The 21,053-nt window shown below is 37.7% G+C and overlaps 3 protein-coding genes across 3 annotated transcripts; 2 read left to right on the top strand and 1 right to left on the bottom strand.

The window, feature by feature from the left end:
- Positions 1-4,115: 4,115 nt before the first annotated feature.
- On the bottom strand, positions 4,116-5,874 carry LOC106352567 (cytochrome P450 94C1). Its single transcript, XM_048754542.1, has one exon. It carries the CDS (start codon positions 5,794-5,796, stop codon positions 4,315-4,317), a length of 1,482 nt encoding a protein of 493 aa, XP_048610499.1. The 5' UTR covers positions 5,797-5,874; the 3' UTR covers positions 4,116-4,314.
- A 2,828-nt stretch (positions 5,875-8,702) lies between these two features.
- On the top strand, positions 8,703-10,541 carry LOC106392924. Its single transcript, XM_048755572.1, has 4 exons — positions 8,703-9,234; positions 9,321-9,372; positions 9,568-9,913; positions 9,984-10,541. The coding sequence occupies exons 1-4, from the start codon at positions 8,703-8,705 to the stop codon at positions 10,539-10,541; spliced, it is 1,488 nt and encodes a 495-aa protein (XP_048611529.1).
- A 302-nt stretch (positions 10,542-10,843) lies between these two features.
- On the top strand, positions 10,844-12,107 carry LOC106392923. The gene is made up of 3 exons (XM_013833696.1): positions 10,844-10,933; positions 10,985-11,305; positions 11,406-12,107. Exons 1-3 carry the CDS (start codon positions 10,844-10,846, stop codon positions 12,105-12,107), a joined length of 1,113 nt encoding a protein of 370 aa, XP_013689150.1.
- Positions 12,108-21,053: the final 8,946 nt, after the last annotated feature.

Raw genomic sequence — 21,053 nt, 5'->3', positions numbered from 1 at the left:
CTACGAGTATTTAAAAATCCTATTATTTAAAGAGTATATTCCCTTAATAATCTTAAATACATCTATCATTCTAGGAGTATTTGAAAATCCTATTTAAGTATCTCATTTACATATAATCAGTATAATTCTAGAGGTATTTTGAAAATTATACATTTTCGTTAAGTAAATGACAATAAACCTAAAAACGACATTAAACCTTTTTGGAAAACCAAACACGTACTAAACCCTTTTTTTTGCTTTTAGAAAACAGTCTTATAGTTGAGTGAAATTATTAAAAAGCTCACGACTGTATTAAACAAATAGACCATCTTTTAAATGGATAAGATGTTTACTAAGGAGGAAAATAGTGATATACTGTACAAAATCTTTTAACGCTATATATGTCATACATATTTAAACGGATCAACTTTATTTTGTCTGAACGACTTAATTATGATGTCTATTAATTTTGTGGATAATTTTCTAAGAAATGACTCGAAAATCAAAGTCAATACTCAAATGAATTATGATTACGTAAAATTTCATATTTTGTTTAATCAATGTATACTGTATTGATAATACAATACTGTTGTTATAACTATTTTTCGAAACTTACATTAACATGTAATAATAATAATAAATTATATAAACTTTTAAATTTTTTTTCTTTTTATATTTTGATGACACCGGGTGAACAAAAGTATTCAGTTTTATTGTTTATTATACGCGTAAATGCAACAAGTATATATACTGATAATTGTTTTACAATCTTTACATATATTATAAAATAAGCAGATAGCTTCTTTTTTGACAGATTATTTTATTAGCTAAACCAGAGATGATCTGGATAATTATACCAAAAAAATAACCAACAAAATATAATTTCTACCAGTCTCTTAACATTTGAATCCAAAAAACATTATATAAGTTCTTATAAAACAGTGTACCAGTCTTGGCTAAAAAATCCGCCTAATTTGTATTTCCAACTCGAAATCCCCTATATATTAATCGGGAAGTATTTGAAAAATTAGAATCTTAATTTTGTATTAATTAAAAAGAACTTCAAATCCTATGTGGCATTCTAAATGCCTTCTAAATTCCATTTCAAAGAATTCTAGAGTATCTAATATAAAGTATACTTTAATCTAATGGTGTCACATTGTTCCATAATTATATAACACTAGAGAACATTATATTAACCTAAAATATAAGAAGTGTGTATTCTTTCCTTAAATAAAAGCTACGGAATTACCTAATATGATTTACCTATATATGGCAATTAATGATTATGAATAATAAAGATTTGATAACAATTTTTACATCATTCTTTATTTTTGTTTAAATTTATATAATTAAAAAAAATTAAAAAAATTACATTAACCATATAATAAAAAAATTAGATTTTTTCTTATATGTTATATTTTGAATTTTTTAAAATGATTTTAAATTACAAAAATGAGGAAACCTTATATGTTATATTTTTTTTTAAATGACTTTAAAATACAAAAATGAGGACACCTTATATGTTATATTTTTCTTATATATTAGAATTTTCTGATATGTTATATTTTGAAAAATTTTAAAACGACTTTAAATTACAAAAATGTAAGTTTTTCTTACGTAAACGACTAAAAACATTAAAATGACATGTATCAATTCGATGGTTGATTTGAAAGTTTTCAAACCATATGGAAGATAAAAGTCAAAATAATTTAACTGTGGAAACAATACTGTTCACTTTTTTCAAGAATGTGTTCGAGAGAAAAAATAAAGTTTTTATGTCATAATTTGTTTAATGTCCACTAGAGAACATTATATTAACCTAAAATATAAGAAATGTGTATTATTTCCTTAAATAAAAGCTACGGAATTACCTAATATGATTTACATATATATGACAATTAATGATTATGAATAATAAAGATTTGATAACAATTTTTGCATCCTTCTTCATTTTTGTTTAATTTTATATGATTAAAAAAAATAAACAATCACATTAACCATATAACCAAAAAAAAATTAGATTTTTTCTTATATGTTATATTTTCAATTTTTTAAAATGACTTTAAATTACAAAAATGAGGAAACCTTATATGTTATATTTTTTTAAAAAATAACTTTAAAAAACAAAAATGAGGACACCTTATATGTTATATTTTTCTTATATGTTAGATTTTTTTTTGTATATGTTATATTTTGAATTTTTTAAAACGATTTTAAATTACAAAAATGTAAGTTTTCCTTAAGTATACGACTAAAAACATTAAAAAGGCATGTATTAGTTCAATGGTTGATTTGAAAGCTTTCAAAACCATATGTAAGATAAAAGTGAAAATAATTCAACTGTAAAAACAATACTGTTCACTTTTTCAAGAATGTGTTCGAGGGAAAAAAATAAGATTTTTATGTCATAATTTGTTTAATGTCCACTAGAGAACATTATATTAACCTAAAATATAAGAAGTGTGTATTCTTTCCCTAAATAAAAGCTACAAAATTACCTAATATGATTTACATATATATGGCAATTAATGATTGTGAATAGTAAAGATTTGATAACAATTTTTGTATCCCTCTTCATTTTGTTTAATTTTATATTATTAAAAAAATAAACAATCACATTAACCATATAATAAAAAAATTAAATTTTTTCTTATATGTTATATTTTGAATTTTTTAAAATGACATTAAATTACAAAAATGAGGAAACATTATATGTTATATTTTTTTTTAAAACGACTTTAAAATACAAAAATGAGGACACCTTATATGTTATATTTTTCTTATATGTTATATTTTTATTATATGTTATATTTTTATTATATGTTATATTTTAAATTTTTTAAAACGACTTAAATTACAAAAATGTAAGTTTTCCTTAAGTATACGACCAAAAACATTAAAATGACTTGTATCAATTCGATGGTTGATTTGAAAGCTTTCAAAACCATATGGAAGATAAAAGTTAAAATAATTCAACTGTGAAAACAATACTGTTCATTTTTTTCAAAAATGTGTTCGAGGGAAAAAATAAGGTTTTTATGTTATAATTTGTTTAATCCAATACGATCAACCCATGATGTATTAATTATTGTTTTGTTCCATCATTTTTAATAAAAACTGATCTGATCCATTGGAAAGAAATTATATAATAACAACAAAAAATATTGTATACATATAAATAAAATTGTCAAATTTATAAAAAAAATTATCGATAATATATAGAAATAAACTCACTCTGCGCAAGGCGCATGTCTTATCCTAGTATCCTATTAAAAAGTCTTGAAAACTTTGCTCAACCGAATCAAATAAGCAGCTAGCTAAAATTATAAATAAATGTGAATGTATATTACTCTATTTACCTAATCATGGGCGGGTTAGTGATCAGAGGATTCATCATCAGTTTTTGATATCAATATTTCAATCATTCTACTGTGCTTTCGATCGCGGTTGGTTTAGTAATCGGAGGATTCATCATGAGTTTTTTTTTTTTTTGTAAACTAGGATCATCACGAGTTTATGAGACGAATGTTTCAATCATTTTTCAGGGCTTTTCGATCGTGGTTAACCTATTTAACTAACTATTGGTGGTTTAGTGATCGGAGGATTCATCATGAGTTTATGAGACCAGTATGTTTCAGTCATTCTACTGTTGTTTTGACTTAATTTGAGTTAATAACGACTATCGCCTGTACTTTTACAGCTTTGCGTATCAAGGAAAGAGTTAACACTATTTTTTTCTCTAGAATTGCCGGTAGAGATCTTTTGCAAAAAAAAAAAAATTGACGGTAGAGATACTTTCGTCATGAACATTACACAATATATTTTTGTTTTAAGTACAGTAACAAATATTTATAATATAAAGTTGTGTTACAAAAAAAAAGTACAGTAACAAATATATACATATATATATATATATATATAATTTTTTTTTAATTTAGTTTTTCATCAAATGGCTATATATAGTACCCGAGTAAAACTACACACTTTAATTCGCATGCACTCATGTAAGTCTAGCAATCTTATCAAAAACATCATCCAAATTAGAGCTATTGTTATTTACATAATCTTGAACGCCTTTTTTTGGTACTTACGTAATCATATTATATTGAAGCATTGTTTAATTAAGATTCGAGTTTTCAGAATTAAGACCCAGTAGCCTTGCTAAATTAAATAATAGATATATGGTACACATAGATGTTGTCAACAAGTGTGCTTGCATGTTAACAATAATTGGTCAGCTAAAACCAGACTCTATCTATGTTTCAACGTTTAATAAAGTACTATTATATTACTTTACATATAATTTATGAACCTAGCTCAATTAAAAACTCGTTAAGCTTTCCTCACTTTGATTATAACCGGCAATCCACCGTTAACCGTTGCCGTGAGACCCGGAGCAAACCGGAGCGTCTCGGTCGATCCGGGACCCTTGACCCGTGTTTCGAACTTCCTAATCATCGCCACGGCTATAGATTTCATCTCCATAATGGCCATTTCTTTCCCCACACAAACCCTAGCTCCGGCTTGGAAAATTGGATACTTAACCGGACTTTCAGACCGGAATTTACCTTCCTTATCCAACCACCTCTCTGGTTTAAACTCTTCGTAGTCAGGGCCCCAGATGCGGATCATCCGACCCATCGCATAAGGATGATACGTGACTCTAGTCCCTCCAGTAACACGCGTACCATCAGCCAGAACGTCGTCCTTTAGAGCGAATTTGGAATCAAATTGAACCGGCGGATACAATCTCATGCTTTCATACAGCGCCGCATGCAAATAATGCATCTCTCTCATTTCACCGCAGGAGGCAGTGAATGAGTCAAAACCGGGGCCCATGACCCGGTCCAATTCTTCACGTATCCGGTTCTCCATTTTCGGGTGACGTGTCAATAACCAAAAGAATCCGGTTAAACCGGCTGCAACCGTGTCCCGACCAGCCAATAGAAAGCTTACGACGATGTCTCGGAGATACTTGTCGTCATCCTCCGCGACAACCGCCATGAATCTCGAGATCAAATCGTTGTTTTTATTAGTTAAACCGGTTAACCTCCGTTGCTTGATCAAATCTCCGGCTAACCGGTTTATAACATTGATAGATTCTTTAAGCTCTTTCTCTGACCCAATTTTAAACATTCTTTTGACTTTCCACAAGAGAGGAAACGGAGCCAACGCGCGTTTCGCCGACAGCATCGAAGCCGTGTCGAACGCGACGGCGAATTCCGACGTCGGAAAAGGAAACCGGAGACAATTCGGGTCGAACCCGAAACTCAGTTTGCTGATCGTGTCGAACGAGAATCTCCTGAAAACATCCTGCAGATCCAGAACCGAACCGGGTTCGGTCGAGAACGAGTTCAAAACCGGGATTAACCGCGTTTCGATCTCCATCTTGACGATCTCGTGAGCGAAAACTCTAACGGAGACGCTCCTGAGCTCCAAACTCGCGAGCTTTCTCTGGAAACGCCACGTGTCACCATCGGAATTGAATATCCCGCGGCCTAAGAGATCCCCTAGGATGACGGAGAACTGTTTGCCTTTCGGGTAGTTGTGGAAACGCGTCTTGAGTATGTGCTCGACGTTCGAAGGGTTCGCGGTGATGACGCTGTTGAGGACGTGGACTTTGATCGTCGACGTCGGAGAACGCCGGAGAAGATGGGCGTACCAATCGCCGAGATTGACGAAGTCGTTTCGCCAGCTTGAAGTGAGATAAGCATGGCAGATCTCGCAGTTGCAGTAACGTAGCTTTTGATGGAATAGTGTGTGGAAGAATAAGAATATGAAGAAGGCGATGGTGAAGGATATGATTAGTAACATTGTGTTTGTTGAAGAGAGAGAGAGAGAGTAGAGAGGGAAGGTGAGAGGAAAGAGGAAAGAGTGAGGTACGAGAAAATTAAAAACTTGAGGGTCAATTAAATAGAGATTCTTTCTCTCATGTGTTGTGGACAGAGACAAGTATGTGCTCTCACAATTTATTTAATATTCATTGTGATATGTTTTATTTATATTCCGGCGGGGGACCCAACAAGCGAATAACATAAAGACAAGAAAATTACCGAATTAGTTTTAAGCAAATCATTTTCAATTTTACTTCTCACCTTATGCAATGCATGATTGGGTACTAGTTCGAACAATGATGTCTGAAATAATCCCTCAAAATTAGCCAAATTAGTATACTTCAAAAGTACAACATGAATTTTTTTTTTCAGCATGAAATTTTTTTTATGCTTTGACAGAAAAAATTATAGGCGTCAAAGGAAAAAATATACAAACATACAACAATAAGTTTTATTTGTATTTTTTTATAGCAATTCCCATTAGAAAACAGAAAAAAATATTTTTTAATTGAATGTTAAATTTTATTTAACAAAAAAAACCTTTGTTTACATTTACAAATGCATCATATGAAAAAAATAAAAATTAGAAATTATTTTTGATCTATACTTTCTACGATCAAAAACTGGTCTTATTGAAAACCAGTATCTAAGACCACCCGCCAATCGAGCATCTCCTGCCCTTTGTACAGAAAGGAACCTATTCCTTATGTTCATGTCAATGAATCTGATGAGCATTGCTGGAGGTAAAGGTTTCTCTCCATGCCTTCTCCCATTTCTTTCCGTCCATATGACATGAATAGTAGACTGAAACACATACCGCAAAGTAAACTTCTGCATGGTATCTTCTTCTAATCCATTAATCTTCCGACCATACTCTTGTGTAATCATTTCCCATAACACCTCTCACAAGATTCTCCCAAACTTCAGCTGAGAAACTACACTCAAAGAACATATGGCTTCTTGTTTCCAATGGTTCATTGGATAAACAACACGCTGAGCCCCACTTGATCATCCTATCTCATGTAGATAGTCTATTATGCATAGCTATCCACGTAACAAAAGTAAATTTTTGGGTTGCATACAAAAACCAAACCCCTTTAACAATTAGTTCCTTGAGACCTCAACAAATTCCATGTTGATTTTGATGAGAATTTTCTTTTGAATTTGTCCCGACCTGCTTTCCATAGACCTATATCATCCTCCATAGATTATGTTTCTCTGCATTTGGCTATTTCCTCTTCCATTAAATTTTGTAACGGTAGTCTATGTCTGCGTCTAAGTTGCATTTTCACTGTATCTTCTACTGTGGCATTCATCCTTATCCCCATATCGATATATCCTCTAGTGCCAATAACATCCAGTAGACACCCCAGAAATGACCAGCTGTTGGCAGAAAAAAAACATTCGTTCACAAAATTCAAAAAACGAATACCCTCGAGAAACCATAGCTCAATTTGGTAAAACGGAATGTCAAACCAACTGCCCATTATGCAAAAAAAAAAAAAAAGAGACGTAGAGAACTCTATTGCTAAGTGTCATTGTAGCAATCGATGCGAGACTTCCTCCTAAGGATTTCTACGGAATCATCCGGGATTCAAAAAACTACTTTTTTCTTTCTGCAGTTTTATGTCTATTCCAAATTGCCTTAATTCTCAGGTGGACTCTATCTTCAAACGTACCATTGGTATGCACATATCTGGAAATTGTCTAAGTAATAATTTTGGTGTTAAAAAGGAAGAAAAAGGATACTTTGACGTATTTCAGTTAATTTTTAAAACTATTAATAATTTTCTTAAATTTCTATCCTTATAATTGATCTTGAAAATGGACTCAACATGTATAGATTTAACTTTGGATGATTTCAATATTTATTTTATTATTAGTATTATTCTACTGAAATAAAATAATCTTTTATTATTTTTTTTTCAATTTGTGGTGAATATTTTACTTTTTAGAAAGCAATTGGATTTTTCTATATATCAGTATAGAATTTATTTTTATGTTATATAATTTTAATATGAAAAGAGGAAAAAGGAGAATACACTATACAAAAGGACAAAAGGTGACTGTAGAACCTAAAATCTACACAAAGTATTTGATAGTGATCGGGGTTTGATCTAGGGAAGACAAATGATGTAGGCAACGATATCTTTAGAACACAACGATGTTAAGTAGTTTCCAGTAGGCGAAAATGGATTTTATTGATGACTAAGATCGAATACAATGAATTGAACTAGATCGAGTGATACAAATGAGATCGGTAAAGAAAGAATCTAAAAGTGGGAAGACAACAAGATCGATGTGAATGTGTCGCTCTCTCTAGGGTTCTCAACGTCTCCTCTTCTGTTTCCATTACTCTTCCTTTATAGTAAGCTGACTTCGAGACCTCTGTGGTAGCTCCGCGATCTCAGCTTCTTGTTGCGCGATCCCCGTGACCTTGACGACTCCTTCTCGAGCTCGTATCCATACTACGGGCTCCGGCCCTTTAAGACCCATGCCTTTGATCGCGGCCCATCATGGTATTGGCCAAAATTGGGTCCAACATTTGTCCCCCAGCCTCTTTTGATTTGATCGAAAAGGAAAAGGAGCGGTTGTCTTTTGATCCAGGTCTTCTCGTTTGATAACTGATATCGCTCGGATCCGGTTGTAATGATCGTTTTAAAAAAAAACCGTTCTTTGGCGCATTTTTTTTATTATTATTTTAATCGGTAACGGTTACTTTAGCCGCCGCTAGGGCGTAGGCTAGGTCATAATTGATTTTCTCGATAGCGATGATAGAGCCGTTAAGGTGGCTTATATATACGTAGAGGATCTTATTTTTGCCTCAAATCTCGTTTCTTCTTTCTAGTTTTTTTCCTCTACTCTGAAACTTTTTTCGAGCTTAAGATGTCCTTGTCGTTCAATTTTCCTCGTCCGACTACCGAGGCTGATGATCTCGAGAACCTTTACAAGGCGTACGGGGTCGATCGTACCGTCGTTCTTGATTTGGCCGGTACGAATGAGACTCCCGAAACCGTGAGAGAAGGCTACTACGGAGCCTATCTTTCCTTCTTTCATTCCTGCGGTCTTACCTTCCTGATCCCGGAGCCAATACTGGAGGTCCTGGCGGAGCTTGGGTTATCGCTTACCCAGCTTCTCCCAAATTTTCTTAGGCATCTTGTCGCCTTCTTGGTTAAGGCTAGGGAGGAGGGTCTTGCTTTTGGTGTTAGTGAGTTTCGTCAGCTCGTTCTGGTGAAGCAGAATAAGCAGAACCCTGGTACTTTTCTCGTGTCTCCGCACCCAGGTCGCCACATCATCGAGGACATCCCTTATCGCGACGAGAAGTGGCGCGAGCAATTTTTCGTTTTGAAGATGGATCGAGCATCTATGTGTGACTTTGATTTCTCCCAGCTTCCCCGGCGTTGGGCTGAGAATATCGGTTAGTTTCTTTTTGCCTATGTGATGATGATTTCTTTGTTTGGGGAATCGAAGATTAAAGCTTTCGTTTATTTTTGTTTGATTTAGTTCCTTCTGGAAGTTCTTCAATGTCGGATGAGATCCGCGATCTGATGAACTGGTCTACTTTTGATCGAACTCGGATTCAAACTGTCCTCGCCTTGTCGGCGGGGACCAATAGAGCTCCTTAGGCCGAGGGGTCTGAAGGCGAGACCGATCATTCCCAAAAGGTCGTAGCGACTCCTTCTGTTCAGACTCAGTCTTCAGATCAGCTAACTAGGCAGCTTGTGAGAAGATCGTCGTTTCAAACTTCTAGGTTTGCATCGAGGGGACGAGCTTCCGAAAAATCTCCCTTGATCTCGATTCATGATTCCGACGACAAAGATGTTTCAGGAGAGACTCGACCTCCTGTCTCGTTGAGCCCTGGCTCAGAAGACGAGAACGTGGCGGCGAGTCGTAAGCGATGTCGGTCATCGGAAGGTGACTTGCCCGGTCTGTCTCGTCCTAGGTTTGTTTATGAGGGAGATGGCTCTTCGTTTGCGGCCCAAAGCGACTTAATTTCCCTCGCTGGTCGCATGAGGTCCGCGGGTTGTCGTCTCCCATCTCTCGCTTCCTCAGTCGAGAGGGAAGCCTATGCTAAGGTTGCTGTGGCGAGCTCTAAGGTTCGTCTCTCGCCTTCATTCTATTTGAAAAGTTGTTTTGTGGTATTTGCTCATTTCCATTTCTTCTCAGGTGATGGAAGCTTTTAACGAGTACGTCGTGACGATAAAGGATCATGTCGTGGCTTCTCGGAACGACAAGGAAATCGAGAGTATTGGTTCTGAGATCAAGAGGCTTTCGGAGGAGCTCGAAGCCACCAAGCGAGAAGGGAAGAAGGATGACGAGAAGATCGAAGTCTTGACTGAAGACCGGAGGAGAGTTCATCTGGAGAACGAGACTCTCACGTCCCAGATGGTTGCTCAAAGGGCAAGAATTGCGGCGCCTGAGGTCGAGAGAGATTGGGACATTCGCCGCGCTTCTCGTATTGCTCGTCGCGATATTGCGGCAAAGTATCGGGAAGTTCTCGAATCTTTGAAGGGTAGTTGGGCGAGCAAGAAGAAGGAAGTGTATGCTGAGATCCGGCTACAAGAAGTGACCGCCAACATCGACCTCCTGAACGAGCTTAAGGATGGGGGCTTGACTATGGATGCGGAGCTTGCAAGATTAAAGGGAATGAAAGGAGATTACGAGGATCTTGTCGCCCTAGCCGCCGTGCCGGATTGGTTGATCTCCGAGCTCGATCTTCCTTAAGTCTCAGATGATTCGGTTGATCAAGTCGAGGGGTCGTATGTCCCTGATGATTCTGTTTCCAGTTAGTTTTTTTTTTGTTTTAATATCTTTTGTTTTTTTGACGATCTTTGATCTTGATATCTTGGATATCTTTTAATAGATAAGCATAATATATTGGAATATCCTTGTCTCCTTAGCTTTCGAGATTCTTTTTGTTCTGGTTGTTGAGATATGGCGAGGTTCCGATCCCTATAAAGCTTTGGCTTTGTTCTAGGATTTGTCATAGTATCTCATTTAGTTTCATTTTTGCTCGCTAAAGGAATATGACTTCGAGAAGATCCAACTCTCGCGATTCCGATAGGGTGCGAACTCGAACTGGTAGTGCCAATGCGGAACGTATTCGATCCGGAGATGTGAGTATCCGGAGATGTGAGTGATGCACTCACAGAATTCTTCGTGAGGAGACCCAACTTCCGCGGCCTTCAACCCAAGGGGCCAAAGACCCTGAGGCTGAAAAATCTGTTGCTCGCGTTAAGTTGAGTAGCCCAACGGGTTCGGAGGGGCGTTATCGTCCTCTGAAGAAGGCTAAAACGAATGGCTCCAATCGTCGTCTTGGTGTCTCGGGTGAAGCGGCTGTTGCTAAGCCGTTCCACTGGCAGTTCTCGCATTCCAAGGATTGTCATATTACGGAAGATCCAGATAGTGTTGCTCATTTGGTGAGGCACGTCAAACCTGCTGGATTTCCACTTCCCTCTTTGCATAATATGACGGAGCGCGAGGCTTACGTAAAGATGTCTCTGGCCCATGCCAAGGTCGTTCCTTTTGAAATTTGGTCCTTGTCGAATCTTTGGTTCGTTTTGTCTGAACTGATTTATCATGTTTCAGGCTATGGAGGCTAACAACAAGTTTGCGGCGACTTTAGAAAAATGCCTGCAAGATGTTCCGCGTTCTGACGAACTTTATGAAATAAAGAAGGTTGTTCGTGAGCTAAATCTCGGTCTGAAGATGGCTCAAAACCGGGAGCGTGCCAATGCTGCTCAACTGGCCGCCGCTGAAAAGCTGGGAAATCAGGCTGCTTCGCTCGAAGCTTGTCTGCGAGTTGTGAGTAACGAAAAGAAGTCTGCCCTCGAGCAAGTTTCCTTTTTGGAAGCGAAGGTTGAATCTTCTGCCAATAAGTTCTCTGTCGACTTTCGCCGCGCGACTCGTGAGGCCAAAAAGACTATGGTGGATAGCTATCTGGATGTGCTGGTCTTTCTGAAGGAAAAATGGGAAAAGAAGAAGGCTGTAACTGATTGTGAGGCTCATCTTTGGGAAGTCGTGGCAAATATAGATCTCTTGAAGGAGATCATGAGCAACAATCTCCTAGCTTCGGATGAGTTGTTGCGGCTTCGAGCGAAGGAGATCGAGCTTGGGTCCGAGGTCGATGTGATTGCAACTTTGGATTTCTCCGTTGGGAAGCTCGACATGCCTCAGATTTCAGAGGATCTGCCAGAGGATTTCTTCGAAAAGGTCCCTTCTCCGGCTGATGACGTGGCGATGTGCTCGAGTGATCGCTTTGAGGATGGTGAATTCAGCATCGGAGAGTAGCTTTAAGGACTTTCTTTGTTTTCCCCTCTGCCTTTTGTTGCTTTATTATTTCTTTTATATAATAAAGAAGGGATCGTGGGTCTCGATTTATTTGTTGCCATTTTTATGTTTTGTGCGAGGCCGATCTTTGTGGCCATGTGTCGATTTGTTGTAGATATTTCTATCGACAGTTTCGATGTAACAAAAAACTTTGTTAGCTTGTTTTGTCGCGCTTGCTGGCGGAGTTGGCCGCGACCGAGGACTTGATCATGGTCCTGGTTTTTGGTCAACTGTCGTAGTTATACGATTTCTGACACGAGAAGTCTGGTGTGTTCGAATGTCTAAGAACTGTATTTATTAAGATGTCGGATTATGTTTCGTTACATATTTGTGAAAAGAAGGCAGTTTTTGATATTGTCGTGCCGTTGTTCTTCGGGTGTTGCGATATGCCCACTTTGAGTTCTGTAGGTGGAAGGTGACTGGACTCGTGTCGTGAGTTGCCTATGTACCCTCGTCGAGGGATCAAGTCATAACGTAGTTCGATTATTTTCCCAGGGATATGATATGTTGTTTGATTGTTCGTGTACGTAGGTACATCTGTCGTTAATTTTGGCTGCCTGATTAAGGGTGTTGCTCGATGTCCTTAAAGCTCGCAAGGTAGCATGTCCTGGAGTTCTTCTGGCTTCCTCTGATAGTTTCGACTCCTTTCGAGGTTGGAAATTTCAGGCATTGGTGATATGTCGAGGGGACTGCCTTCATGCTGTATAGCCAAGGTCTCTCGAGGATTGCATTGAATGGGGCTGGACGGTCTATCACGATGAATTCTACGATTTTTCTTATTTCTCCAGCGGTTACTGCGAGCTCGATCGATCCGAGAGAATAGGTGGTGTCTCCTGCGAAGCCGATGAGGGGAGTTCGCTCTTGCTTTTGGAGTGCTTTAGTGAATCCCATTTTTTTAAACGCCTCGTAGAAGAGGACATCGACCGAGCTGCCGGTGTCGATCATTACTCGGGATAGTTCGCAGCGACCGACGTCGATTCGTATCATGAGAGCCTCATCGTGTGGTTTATCGAGGTCTGCGGTTTCGTTTTCGTTGAAGGTGATTTTGTGATCGGGACCTAACAAGAGCTCTCTAATTCCTACGTTGTTTTCTGCTCTCTGTTGGTATGCTTTGATTGAGTTGACCGAATTGCAGAATTTGGAGCCTCCGTAGATGAAGTTGATCCTTTTTTTTCCCTTGTTGTGGGCCGGAAAATTCCACCTCTTAGTCAGTGCTGGTCGGTAGTGTCTTTTCCCACCAGACATATTGCGATTGAGAGTCTGCATTCTGTCTTGTTTTTGAATCGGTTTCTCCAGCAGCTCGCGAATTTTGGTCATTTTATTCTTTCGCTTGAAGTTGGAGATTTTTACGCTAGGAAGTTTTGTTTGGGTTGTATGGAGTGACACGGGGAGGGGGAGTGACTTCGTCAGGATTTTCCAATGTGCGGATTGCTACCGAGATCTCGAAGCGGATTTTTCCTTCGGTTTGGCTCTTGATTTCATCGGTTGTGTTGTTGTTCTGCCCCCATGAAATCATGTCAACTCTTTTCTTCGGGGTTGGGGGGGGGGGGGGAGAGCTCGGTGATTCCTGCTCGATCTCCCTGCCTTTTTTGTTTGTTGGGGCTTCGGCCTTTCGGTTGGATTTCGGAGTCACTGGCTCTTCTTCTTCTCCGGCTTCCTCGTTAGTTTTCTTATTTTCGTTTTGATTGCGAAGTGCGGCTCGACATTCTTCAGTCGAGTGGCCTTTGCGATCATGGAAACTGCAGTATTTGCAAAGGTCGTATGTTGAAGACTTTTCGACGAATTATTTATTGCGTAGGAATGTTGCCCTTTGGTCGTTGGTTCTTTAGGAGTAGCAGGTTTTTTGGTTGCGTTGTTCTTGTTCGCGCTATACTGTTCTTTCAAGGCTGTGACTTCCTCTTCGTGAGTGGCGAAATAAGAGGCTCGGTGTAGGGCGTCGTCCAACGAGGTAGGTGCTCGTACCACCAATTCTTCCCTGGATTTGGATGAGAACCAGACGCCATTCTTTAACGCTGCGAGGGCAACGACTTCGTTCGGATGTGAGATCTTGGTTTTGACTTCTTGGAATTTGTTTATGTATGCTCTTAATGGCTCGAAAGGCGCTTGTTTGAGATTCCAGAGATCTGTTTCGGTAACTCTTGTTTCTATGAAGACTGAGTATTGTTTGAGGAACGTAGATACCAACTGGGTAAAGTTGTCGATAGAATTTTCTTCTAGTCCGGCGAACCACTCTAGGGCGGCTCCAGTGAGGTTCTCGGCGAAGAAACGACAGTATCCGGCTTCTTTTTCGTCGTCGGTGAGGTGTGCTTTTGATATCGCTAGACGGAAAGCTCGCACATCGCCTTCGGATCTGTGTTCCTGGCGTATTCGGGGAATTTCAGTTTCCCAACGTGATGCAGTCTTCGCTGGCGATTCTATTTGTGAATGGGGTCCTTCTCGTTTTGTCGATGACCATGTCGATATCGAGAGCAGAGCTCGTCGCCATATGTACGATCGCATTTATTCTTTTGAGCTCGGCGTCGTTCCTTTCGATATAATTCTGGAAGGTTCCAGTTTCGTTCGGGATTCCCAAGTCTTCCCTTTGGGGGTCGATATTGACGGGACCGCGAAGATTGTGTCTCCGAGCTTGTTATGTTGGGTTATCGAACACTGCTTGATTGAAGGTCCTGGTCACAGACGGAGTTCGATTCTCGGGGATATAATGGTTTGGTGGTGAGATTTTTGTTCTTGGCTCCCCCTGCCTCTCCATTGATCCGTTCAGGAATTGGATCGGAGTGCTTAGTGGGCTTTGGAGTCCAGTGTCGATTTCGTCCAGTCCACTGTAGGTTAAGCTTCGGTGGGTCATGCCCTGCAGCGGGGGTCATTGCAAATTTTCTCCCGTGTAGTGTCCGGATCGGGCGCTTGGGATCTCTGGAGTGCCGAACAGTCCAGTGCTTTGGGGGTTGGACGTCGTCCTTAACGGGTCGAGGGGCGTTTGATTTCTTTCCCGAATATTTGCAGCCCGATGCTCTGCGAGCTCCCTTTCGGCTTGGTCCAGTCTATTAGCAATGGCTTGGTTGGCGATCCTTTGACTACGAATCTCGTCGATTAGAGTTGTCATCATTGGCTCCCGTTAACCCAGTTGGGGTTATTCCAGCTCCCGAGTCGGATCCGATAGGATCGATGTCGTTGACTCCAAACGACGTGGTTCCGGTGGTTTGGTTGGGATCCATAGTCGCGCTTAGGAAACTTAGATATGTTTCTTAGCAAAGATGTTTTTGGTTTATCTTCCCCACAGTCGGCGCCAAAATGTAGAACCTAAAATCTGCACAAAGTATTTGATAGTGATCGGGGTTTTATCTAGGGAAGTCAAATGATGTAGGCAACAATATCTTTAGAACACAACGATGTTAAGTAGTTTCCAGTAGGCGAAAATGAATTTTATTGATGACTAAGATCGAATACAGTGAATTGAACTAGATCGAGTGATACAAGTGAGATCGGTAAAGAAAGAATCTAAAAGTGGGAAGACAACAAGATCGATGTAAATGTGTCGCTCTCTCTAGGGTTCTCAACGTCTCCTCTTCTGTTTACATTCCTCTTCCTTTATAGTAAGCTGACTTCGAGACCTCTGTGGTAGCTCCGCGATCTCAGCTTCTTGTTGCGCGATCCACGCGACCTCGACGACTCCTTCTCGAGCTCGTATCCTTGCTACGGGCTTCGGCCCTTTAAGGCCCATGCCTTTGATCGCGGTCCATCATGGTATTGGCCAAAATTGGGTCCAACAGTGACTAAACAAAAATTCTCATCAAAAATTAAGAAAAATTAAAGAGTTGTTCTTGGATTCACCCCAGGGTGAACTCGTAGGTTCACCAACCAATAGGAAGTCGTTATTTTATAGTATTCAGTATCTTTTAAAAAAAGAAACAAAATATTGTTTATATCATGATTTTAAATTAGAAAAAAGTAAAAATAAATAAAAAATAATACTAGATGCCAAAAAAAGATTATTTTTAAAGCCGTCAGCAAAACACTAAGCACTAAACCCTAAAGTCTAAATCCTAAACCCTTGGATAAATCTTAAACTTAAATCAAAAACACTAAACACCAAATCTTAAAACACTAAACCCTTAATCCTAACCCTTAAATTATAAAAGTTGTCTATATATATATTGCAAGTTGACGGTTTAAATTTATCCAATGGTTTTATGGTTTACTTAAGGGTTTAAGATTTATGGTTTAGTGTTATGGTGACAGCGTTAAAAATAATTTTTTCTTTTGCATCTAGTACTACTATTTATTTATTTTTACTTTTTTTTAAATCATGATATAAATTAACAATATTTTTTTTCTTTTTATAAAAGATACCGGATATAAAATAACGACTTCCTATTGGTTGGTGGACCCAAGAATAACTCAAAATTAAAACCGTTAACGTGTTTAGTAATATTGTGATTCTTGTTGTGAAACTAGAGAAAGAGGGAATTGATTGTTCATATTATTCCATAGGTAATGATACATATATATACAGATACAAAGCTAGGATTTTAGAATCCTACAATATAGGTTTAATGAGCCTAATGGACATCCACATAATTGGTTCATAACACTCCCCCTTGGATGTACATTATACAAAAATATTTCTTAAAGCGCATAAGATGCTGCCTCGTTAAAAAAACTTTTACCAGGAAAACCCAGTGGGAAAAACCATGGTTAAGGGAAAAAGAGTGCAGCGCGCATCTACTCCCCCTGATGAAAATATAACTTGAGATATCTGATAGGACACAATCTAATATGAAAACATAACTCCTTCTTCTTGGGCTTGGACTGGTTCCTTTCTCTTGACAGATTTGACACTCTTCACTGAAACTTGAATATCTTGATGATTGCAGGAGAAAATGACTTCAAACCACTTGGAGATCGAAGCTAACATCCATTTTTAACTTTAGGCTTCGATCTAGATCTGATAAGATGTGAATATCGGGTGATATTTGAGATATCAGACGATATTAGGTATTCTCGGACAGCTTGTACATGTCTCACGAAAACAACCATATCTCAAGTTATATCATCTGGAATGACTTGATTCAAATTGGAGATGAAAGTAGACTCAAAGATCTTTCTCTGGATGCCAAGTACATATTTTAGTTCCATCTAGAAGGTCCCCTTTGATTAGAAAAATTTCGACCTTCGATTTTGTCTCTCGAATAGAATGTGTTCATGTTTGATTCTTGTTCAAGTATGATTGATCTTTGATCATTCTATTCTGCTTCTTTCAGTCTCAAAATACATTAGAATATTGATAGATCTTCATCACCTAAGTGATAACACTCTTCTTTAGGTATATATCATTTGTCTTGTTAAAACCTTGACATGGAAAAACCCAATGGGACAAAAATCATGATAAGGAAAAATAGTACAACTACAAACATCATCATATTCTCCCCCTGGAAGTATCATCTTTAGGAGAAGCATTTTCATCATACATATCATCCTTTTAAGAATTTCTATAAGCATATTCTTACTGAATAAACTCGTTTGATTGTCAGATAATCTCTTAGACCATTGGACTTTTTGTCCATAACATTACTTTCACACAAAAGGTCATATCTTGGTCTATTTGAAATCCTTGTCCAAATTTCCTTTAAAGAAAATCTCTTACACCTTCAGATTATGCATACTTATACATATGAGTTATTCCTTTGTTTCTTGTAAAAGTTACAAGTATAAATATCCTTCTTGTCATATGAAAGCTAATATTTCAATCATGAAAGAGATCAGTAAATTTCCAATATTCTGGTACTTCATGACCAAGAATTGTTTTCTTTATATGCTCAATATACTCGCGCGATAATGTTCTCGAGAACTAGCACTTACTGTTCTAGCAGTCCAAATCCTTATGGAGTTTACTGCTTCTTGCAGTTTATATTCTTTTGAATCTTTCACATAAATTTCATTATTCCAGTGGCTCTCAATTCCTTTTCTTTGTTGCCAGACAAAAAAAAACTTGAAAGTTTATGCTTCCACCACATGATGTGTTTCTTATAACAATTTCAGGTCTTTGTGAGAATCTTTGTGCAATTACTCTTTTACATCTCACATCATCTCTTTCACATAAAGACTCATTTATGTGCCACTGGTTTTACACCATTAGGTGTACGGACTACCAGTCCTAATACTCTTCTCTTTTCAAGAGATTTAATCTTTCATCTATTGCTTATTTCGATTTTGACCTATCATTTTCTTTGTGTACACTTTTCAATAGATGGTTCATGATCCTCATTCTCATCAACTGCTATATTGCATGCATAAGTATTCACAACGTCGCTTTAATATCAGTTCCATATTGCTTCAGACATGACATAGCTATTTGAGATTTTGTCATTCTCAGGTACCTGAATTTCTTTCTTGTCATGTTTTCTATCTCTTCTCGAGATCTTTAATATCTCATTCCTCCATTAATGCCATTATCATTCATGCTCCTTTTTCGAGGATTTGGAACCGATAGGTCTATCACGCTTCAGGCGATCTTTAGACTTATTAGCAGTTTGATATTGTCCTTCTGGACATCCATTTTAACTGGAGCATTTACAGCTGGTTTTTGTGACTTAATCACTTTTTAGGGTCAGTAATTGAGTCTGGCAACTCATATGCTAATATTTGTAATAGAATTATCGCCATGCATTTAGTTTTGGACTTTTATTCGAGCTCTTTAGTCCGAGGATCAATGATAATTCATTCAACTCATTCATTTCCACCTGTTTATTTTATCTCCCTAATGTTGGATAGACTAACTTTGAGTCATTAAATAAATCTTATAAAATCTTCTAGATTTTATCATCAATGGAGATCATATCCAACATATTCATAACCTCCTTTGAGTTTCCATCTTTTAGCGGTGTGGTGAGCAACTACAACTTATTCAATTTTTCTAGATGAGGATCTTTGGTTCCTGACCCAAACCAGTTTAATGGGGAGAGTTCTTAATTACTCTTTGGCATCATGCGAATCAATGCTGCTTCATCTTAAATATGAGCATTAGCTACAAGATGTTCATCAAGTATCCTCACATGCATAAAATAATCATCAAAGGCTTGTAAATTCACTAGTATTACCAGTTAGTATCGCGAACATCAGGTTGCAGATCTATGACAAGGATACATACGTCCTTCTTGTCGATGTATATGGTGGATGATCAGTCCACCAGTGGGTGATCAAGCCCACAAACATCTCCTTGTATAAATAGATTCTTATCTATTTGACTAGTAAAAACCGTATTCTTATATTGCCTTATAAGCAAGCAGCATATCGCAGATTATTCGTAAGAATCCTCTGGTTCTTCAACGAATGTGTATATGATTATCTTTCGTATTATTACTAAACCGGGATGGCATAACCGATTTTCCAAACATTCACTTTCGGTAAACTTCTGGTTTACTATTACATTTATCTCCATTTTCTAATCATTGTGTAGTACAATATATAAGAGGCTATAGAGACTTTCTCTAAAATACTTATATTGCCTTGATAAATATTTCTGATTTGAAATGTATATAGCATTTCTTTTGCTTATTGTCTCAACATAAGTGTCTCAAAATCCCATGGATTTACTTTGAGAAGGATTCATCAATCTTAGTTTTAGTGCAAACATAATCTTCTGGATGTTTGATTTATCATAAAATGTGAGATTCTTTAACTCTTCCCCTCGAGATGATAATACTACAAATTTATCAATCTCGAATGAATCACATTTTGAATCAACAATATACCCACATGGGTCATGTATTATTTCTTAGATCCTTTTAACTTTTGAGACTTATATGAATTTTTTTTTTTGACAGCAAACAAAACATTTACAGACTCATATTGACTCTGTAAACCAATTTGGTAACTCCGCATCCATGTGAACGACGAAAGACGGTTGTTTCGTAGCACTACGTGCTAAGATATCCGCCCGTAGGTTCTCCGTCCGTGGTACATGAACGATGTCTGAGTTGAGGAAACTTCTTTTTAAAAGCTTAATATCTTCCAGATAACTTTCAAATGCTGGCCATTCTTCTGGTTCTGAAACCATCTTTACCAATTGAGAACAATCTGTTGCAAACGTCACCTGAAACTGTCTTAAATTCTTCATACATTCCATTGCCCAAATTAAAGCCTCCACCTCCGAATGAAGGGGTGAGAGACATGCCCTTACATTCCTTGCCCCTAATAAACCATCGAAACCCGGTAAAGTGCTATACCATCCTTGCCCTGAAAATAAATCTTTATCTTTCCATGATCCATCTATGAAGCACCATCGTCCTGACGTTGCTAATGCGGAAGTGGTATGTACCTGATGCCCCCTCCTTGAATCATTTACTACATGTGCCTCAGCCCAGAGTGATGACTCCAATTCCGCTAATTTGAGTGTTTCCCTCGGATCAACATCCAGATTGCTAAAAACTTTGTTATTCCGGCCTTTCCATATATACCATAATATCCATGCAAATTGGTGGTCATCCATCTTTGGATTAACTCTCCAAAAAAGATGATCCATATTAGAAAAAAAAAGAACTGATAGGAAAAATATTGGGATGCGATGGTATCTTAGATAAAGCCCATACTTGACGTGCTGGAAGACATTCAAAAAACACATGATTTATTGATTCCTCCGGATCTCCGCATCGGGCACAACATATATCCCCTTGTATCCCTCTTGATTTTAGATTTTTCATTACCGCTATACATCCTGAAAGGAGTTGCCATAAGAAATGTTTTATTTTCGGAGAGCACCGCACTTTCCAGGATAAAGCTTTTAATGTATCCACCGTGGAACCATAAAAAACTGGTGGTTTTTCCTTATCAGTATAGATCCTTTCCACTTGATAACCTGATTGAACCGAATATTTTCCATTATTGGTAAAATGCCATCCATTTCTATCTTCC

Source organism: Brassica napus, chromosome C4 (genome assembly GCF_020379485.1).
Source record: "Brassica napus cultivar Da-Ae chromosome C4, Da-Ae, whole genome shotgun sequence".
In the NCBI taxonomy this organism is placed as follows: domain Eukaryota; kingdom Viridiplantae; phylum Streptophyta; class Magnoliopsida; order Brassicales; family Brassicaceae; genus Brassica; species Brassica napus.
This window is presented reverse-complemented; position numbering and strand designations above follow the sequence as displayed.